Here is a 7,082-nt window from a genome sequence, read left to right as displayed (position 1 = left end):
TCTTTTTCAATCAAATAAAAACTTATGCATTCAATGGCTGTTATGGTGGAATATATTTCATGATAATGTCAAACTAAGACTGCATCAGTACTCACCTAACATATACAAAACCAGAGTAGTTATTCCATGTTTGCATGTATTGCATATATCAAATCATTTTTGGCTCAGATTTTTCTAATTGATGATATGACATTAAAGGACAGGTTCACAATCTTTCAAGGCTGTCTTAAAACAACAGTCAAATGCCCAAATGAACATTGAAAGAGGTTTTTCTTAAAGTTGCTCCGTTTGCTCATCTGAGTCACTGGGGAAGAAGTCCTTCTGTGACTCCTGATGGAATAAAAGAAAAACAAACAAAAAAAAGACATCAGCACTTAGCTCCAGGCATGTGATGTTTGGTGTTTTTTTCACCAGACAAAGGCAAAGCATGTAAATATTGACTGAAGGGTCTGGACAATATATATGTAAAACATAATTCGAATTGAGCTTCTTAGAGTTGATGTAGAGGTGGTCGTTGTTACAGTTCAAGTCTGCCACAAACAGTTAAAAAGGAAAACTACTGTACTTTTCAAACTTATAATAGAGCTTGCAACAAGACAATCAGATGTTACATCCAGATTTATCAATTTTGAGGTATTTCAGTGATACAGAGGTCAGGATGGTTCTATTCTGAGCTTTATACCAACAGTAGTATTTCCAATCAGTTCTTTGAGACACAGGAAGCTAGTGTGAATAGCTAAGAACAGGACCAGTTGGTTAAACACACAATATGTTATTTCTGCCGCTAGGGGTCCCTCAATCAAAATGACCCAGTGATTAAAACAGGAAAAAATATTGAATAAAGCAGTTTCACGTAAAAAATCTGTGTTTCTCTGATGCTGTTCAGCAGACAGAGGACGTCCGGGAAAGGCTGCTACCCAAGGTGCTGCTAACATTTGCTCAGCTTGTTTCTCTGATAAAGATCTAGATGTCTGATGAATAAAATCCTTCATCTGGTTAAACGACATAGTTAAAAATGGCCAAGATCTAAAAAGTTTATCATAAAAATGTGGCTTAAAACTGAATAAAAGTCAATTTATGACATAACCACAATTTCTGTTGCCTGCTCTTCTGGGTAATCTTCAGTGGTGGAAGAAGTATTCAGAGCCTTTACTTCAGTAAAAGTAGAAAAACTGCAGCCTAGAACTGCTCCATTACAAGTAAAAGTCCTGAATTCAAAATGTTATTTAAGTAAAAGTACAGAAGTATTATCAGCAAAATGTACTGCAAGTATCAAAAGTAAAAGTACTCATTATGCCGACTGGCCTCTTTTAGAGTGTTAAATTATTACAGTATATTATATTGTTTGTTTTTAATCACTAACAAATAGATGTAAGAGCATTTTAATGTTGTAGTTCATCAATGTGGAGCCAAGGGTGAATGGCTGGGTAATGGCTGGTTTGGGGGTGATGGACAGAGGAGGAGCTGCCGGGGGTAAGCCACAGAAAACCGCGGGGCTTTGCTTTTCTGCAGCCGAGGTGCGAGGCAGAGGAGCAGGGAGAGTGCATGCCGTGGAGGGATGGGAAGGGTTGTAATTGAGCGATGAGTGAGCTGCTAAGACTCGGCAGTATAGCTCAGGATCCAATGATCTCCAGTACGTGCCCTAGTTGAACTGTTGCAGGCGTCTGGCAGCTAGAGAGGTGAAAAGCACAATGTATGAATAAAAGCCATTGCTGCCGAACTGCAAGGCCAGTTCAAGGATCAACGACAGGTAGTCGTCGAGCTCGGACCTTTGGTCAGGGAAAGCAGATCAGATGACGTCTCAATACAATGAGAATGAGAAAGTGAATTCAGCCACCGTATGGTCTTTGAAGCGAGCCAGAAGTGGTTGTTTAAGTTCCAAGGGACCGAATGGGGACATGAGGATTGGTTGAAGATGGGTGAATAAGTTAGGCGAGGTCGACGTAATTATTGGTGAGAATCTGCTGCCTGAGCGTAGGTGGTACAGGGGAGGGTCGGGCAGATGCAAGAGGGCACACTGGAGGTAAAGTGGTGGCCAGGATGGCACCACTGAAGGCTGCTGTTGTTGGTACCAGGATGGAAGCATCATAGGTGGCTGAAAAAGAAGGGATGGCAAAGATAGGTGCAAGAGAGGAGGAAGAGATGCTGGGATAGAGGGATGTATGTGCACGAGTAGTAAGTGAAGCTAGAGAAAAAATAGATGGAAGAGGTGGCTATGGGGCAGAGAGAGTCTGTGCTGAGGTGGAAGCAGCCTGGCCCTCAGAAAGGGCTGAAGTGGCTGAAGAAGGAGGTGCAGACACAGGGGGAGATACAGAGAAGCAGAATAACAACAATAATAACAAAAAGAATGATAGTAATGGAGATATGACTAGCAATACCAAATAGCAGCAATAGCTGGAGAAGGACACCAATGGGATCGCGCCACCATCCCTGAGGCAAAGGCTCACGGCCTGGATCTAGGGGTTTCCTGTGATATGAGAGAGCACAAAAAAAAACTCCAGGGAAGAAGCCAAGTTAGTAACATGCAGGAGAGAGGAGCTCAATGTATCATGGGAAGTCCCCCGGCAGTCTAGACCTATAGCAGCATAACTAGCGGCTGGTCCAAGGCAAGCCTGGTCAGCCCTGACCATGAGCTTTATCAAAAAGGAAAGTTTTAAGCCTTCTCTTAAACGTAGAGAGGGTGTCTGCCCCCCGGACTGAATCTGGAAGATGGTTCCACAGGAGAGGAGCCTGATAGCTGAAAGTTCCAGTGTTGTGTGATGAGGTGAAGTTCTAGTTGATCCGAGCAGAGACACGCTCAAAATCTGCAGTCAGTGGCTGCAGCATTGGCGGCACATTGTTGTAGAAACCTTCAGTATGTTCATGATATATATACATTGACATTCTTTAAGTAATTTGACATTTGAAGAAAATCTGGAAAATGTCAATCAATCTATAATGGGGAATGTATTCAATTAATCTCTAATAATGATTGTGGCACACCATAGCTGCATACAGTCTACAATATGCCAGAATATTCCACAGTTCCTCTCTGTGGGATTGATCACAGCTCCTTTACAAAGAGCAGAAGTTGCAGCTTTAAGTAGAAATGCACATCATGCACATTTATGCACATGTCTTTACCATACCATTGTCTTTGCACTTCACTCACTCCCACTATTCCCTCATTAAGTTTTTTTGCACCACGACTTGCATATTACATTGATTTTGTAGATGTGTGTATATAGTTATAGTTTTACCTTTTTTAAAATGTTTTCTTTTAGTGCTAAGTTTATACACTTTGTTCGAGTTTATTGCCAATTTTAACATTTTATTCTATTCTAATTTAAAATATTTTAGTATTTGTTCATCCATTTTCTGTGTGTGTAGCGAGGAGTGTAATCCTGTATTGTATAATGACAATAAAATTGAACCCAAAACCTCGAAATGGTCTTTAGTTTGGGAATCAAACCTCCAACCCTGCCAGTGGTGATGCCTTGCTCCTCAGTGAGTTTTGTACTCTGTGTACTGTGTGTTTGTGTAACTCTGGTGTATTTGCTGCTGTAGCTTTGACAGCAGGAGTAAAACAACAATAAAATTTCACACCTCAAGTTGCATGCATGTGAATATTATTGAAACATTTTCATGACAAGTTTTACAAATCACGTGTCATCTTTTAACATACAAGGGATCCAGACAGTTCAAGTGCACTCTCTACACAGTGTGAGTGTGCTGATGTTTCTTTAAAGTGTCCCATCAAATGTAACTTCCTGCACTGCTCACAGCTGGGAGGCTTTTCTCCAGTGTGAGTGCGCTGATGTCTCTTTAAATTTCCAAATAGAGTGAAACTCCTACCACACTGCTCACAGAGGTACAGTTTTTCTCCAGTGTGAGTGCGCTGATGTCTCTTTAAATGTCCAGATAGAGTGAAACTCCTACCACACTGGTCACAGAGGTATAGTTTTTCTCCAGTGTGAGTGCGCCAGTGTCTCTTTAAATCTTCAGGTTGAGTGAAACTCCTACCACACTGGTCACATCTGTAAGGCTTTTCTCCAGTGTGAGTGCGTCGATGTCTCTTTAAATTTCCAAGTTGAGTGAAACTCCTACCACACTGGTCACAGGTGTAAGGCTTTTCTCCAGTGTGAGTGCGCCAGTGCCTCTTTAAATCTTCAGGTTGAGTGAAACTCCTACCACACTGGTCACATCTGTAAGGCTTTTCTCCAGTGTGAGTGCGTCGATGTCTCTTTAAATTTCCAAGTTGAGTGAAACTCCTACCACACTGGTCACAGGTGTAAGGCTTTTCTCCAGTGTGAGTGAGCCGATGTCCCTTTAAATGTCCAAGTTGAGTGAAACTCCTACCACACTGGTCACAGGTGTAAGGCTTTTCTCCAGTGTGAGTGAGCCGATGTCCCTTTAAATGTCCAAGTTGAGTGAAACTCCTACCACACTGGTCACATCTGTAAGGCTTTTCTCCAGTGTGAGTGAGCCGATGTCCCTTTAAATGTCCAAGTTGAGTGAAACTCCTACCACACTGGTCACAGGTGTAAGGCTTTTCTCCAGTGTGAGTGCGCCAATGTCTCTTTAAATCTCCAGGATGAGTGAAACTCCTACAACACTGGTCACAGGTGAAAGGTTTTTCTCCAGTGTGGATACGTTGGTGATACTTCAAATATGCTGAGGAAGAGAAGCTCTTCTGACACTGGTCACAGCGATGTGTTTTCTCCACAGTGTCGGCTCGCTGATGTGGATCCATTTGTCCTCCTATGAAACTCTCCTCACCCTCATCATGAGGTCCAGCTAAGCTTTTGCTTGTTTGTTTCTATTATGCAAAAAGAAAGAAAGAGAAAGACACAAGGAGTGTAAGAAAGTATTAAATAGTGGAACTGATACAAGAAAAAGTTTCCTGAGACATGAAAAACATGAAACGAGGTGAAGAAGGCATTTCCTTTTCCAAGCCAACAGTTTTCTATTACTAAACACCTGTGAGTGCTGTATGGCTCTTACATCATGGCCACTTACCAAAAGAACAAAGAGACACTGTGTTTAAATCATTCTCTGTGTGTTCAAATGTGTTTGTTGTCAGTTTAACTCATGGTGAGATTAGCTTCACCTGTCAGTTAGCTGCTAACAGAGACTGAAGCATCAGAACTGTTGCTATGGTTACAGGCAATTTAGTCTTGAGCCTTCATTTAAAAGAGTGACCAGAACTAAATACATACACATTTTTAGAGACCTTTTCCAAATGAAATCAGTGTTGTATAATCTCACTGATACATGTAGCATGTTTCTTGTCCCACCAACATTTCTCAGGTGTGTTGTCTGGTTCTCACCTCTGCTGATGAGCTCATTTTACTGCTGTTTGTCTTTTCCTCTGCTTCATATTCCTCCATCTATCATCATAAAATAAAGACACAAAAACAGCCAAGTTAACAAAAGTACAACAATGCTGCTAGAAGTGATTGTCAACCCTAGCTAGACAGTTATAGACTAATAAACAAGAATCCAGTCAGACATGTGCAACACACAGGTGGCACACAGGCATCATACTTCACTTTATGATGAGCATTTTTGAAAATAACTGCTGTTTACAAATGAACTAACTGTAAGCATTATATTTCAGAAATAGCCATTAGTGGAAATGATAAAACCATTGAAGTATGACTATACAGTCAAAATAGTTAATTCCGCAGCGTCTTTCATAACACAGAGTCTTCACTTTTGCAGAGGAAGAAGTGCATCCACTTCACAACAGGACCAGTTACAATTTACAGAACAAACATACAAATCAGTTCATTTAAATAAATACCAAAATGCTTTACAGCATAACATTTATAACCAAACTTACAGTAAACTAACATTGTTTGGTACCTGTGTTTTCTATCTGTGATGTGATTTAAGTTTTCTTATTGATGTTCTAACTTGCAGATCATCAGCTACAATTATAAAACAGATGAACGCTTGTATGTTCTTACCGTTTCTGTCTTAATGGAGTTTAATAGAATCCTGCAGGTGATGGGCATCTTGACTGAGCTCTGAGTTGCAGGTTTGACAGATGTACTGATTGTTTCCATGGTAACAGCTGTCAAATCCAATCCAAAATAAAAAACAGATATACAAGCCCTATCCAAAAGCTTTTTGAATATAAACAGGCCAAACTATGAGGCATTATATGCACTAAATAGCTATATAACATCACAGTCGCCCTGATGAACTAATAAAAACTAATAAAAATGAGAGCAAAAAAAACAGAATTGTAAAAAAACAAAAAACACTGTTATTTGCAGCTGACAAACAGGATAATTAGGCTATGAGAATTAATCAGTTTGTGCTTCAAGACTTGCAATTTAAACACAAAAGAACATTTACTCAAGTATTGTAAGCCTACTTTATTCTGAGGAACTTTACTTGCGTAGTTTCATTTTATTCTACTTTATAGGCCTACATCTACTCAATGTCAGAGGGAAATTTTGTTCTTTTTTGTGCACTACATCGTGCATTAAACTATAGGCCTAGGCTAACGAAAGCTCAGGGTTTTATTTATTATTAAAAAAAAGAAGTAAAAGAAGATATATCAGGCTTTTGAAACATAGACAATATTTGTTAGCTGGATCAATTCATTTTTGGTTTTGGTCTTCTTATTGGATTTATAGACATTTTGCCCTTTAAAAGGCTGCAAATTAACCAATTTGCTCCGGTCTTTTGTGCCCTCTGATATTTACTTTCAACAAGAACCTCATTCATCTGGATGTGGATCGAAGATGTCCAGAGAAGAACTGTTCACCATAAGTGGACTTCATGTGTTTAGTTTTGTTTTTAGTTCAGTTTCTCTGCCCTTTAAACATTGATTAGATCAAATCTTGTCTAAACAGTCAGATTATGTCTCAATCCATTACATATCAGAAGCAAGGAACAGGAAAGAGATGCTGTGATCAGTATTTTGTTTTTTAACAATATATTTATTGGTATTCAAACATCATCATCAAATTGTACAGTGAACAGCAGTTACATAAAACATAGCAAACATTTTTCACCCTGTTCTCTCTCCCATCACCCATCCCTATCAACTGAATACAGACATTAAAAATAAATTAATAAATAAATTA

The 7,082-nt window shown here is 39.6% G+C and overlaps 1 protein-coding gene across 1 annotated transcript; it reads right to left on the bottom strand.

The window, feature by feature from the left end:
* Positions 1-3,591: 3,591 nt before the first annotated feature.
* Positions 3,592-6,056, bottom strand: LOC137200872 (oocyte zinc finger protein XlCOF6-like). The gene is made up of 3 exons (XM_067615563.1): positions 5,952-6,056; positions 5,310-5,369; positions 3,592-4,798 (listed from the first exon to the last, which is right to left on the bottom strand). Exons 1-3 carry the CDS (start codon positions 6,048-6,050, stop codon positions 3,656-3,658), a joined length of 1,302 nt encoding a protein of 433 aa, XP_067471664.1. The 5' UTR covers positions 6,051-6,056; the 3' UTR covers positions 3,592-3,655.
* Positions 6,057-7,082: the final 1,026 nt, after the last annotated feature.

The sequence above is a fragment of the Thunnus thynnus genome, chromosome 17, assembly GCF_963924715.1.
Source record: "Thunnus thynnus chromosome 17, fThuThy2.1, whole genome shotgun sequence".
Classification (NCBI taxonomy): domain Eukaryota; kingdom Metazoa; phylum Chordata; class Actinopteri; order Scombriformes; family Scombridae; genus Thunnus; species Thunnus thynnus.
This window is presented reverse-complemented; position numbering and strand designations above follow the sequence as displayed.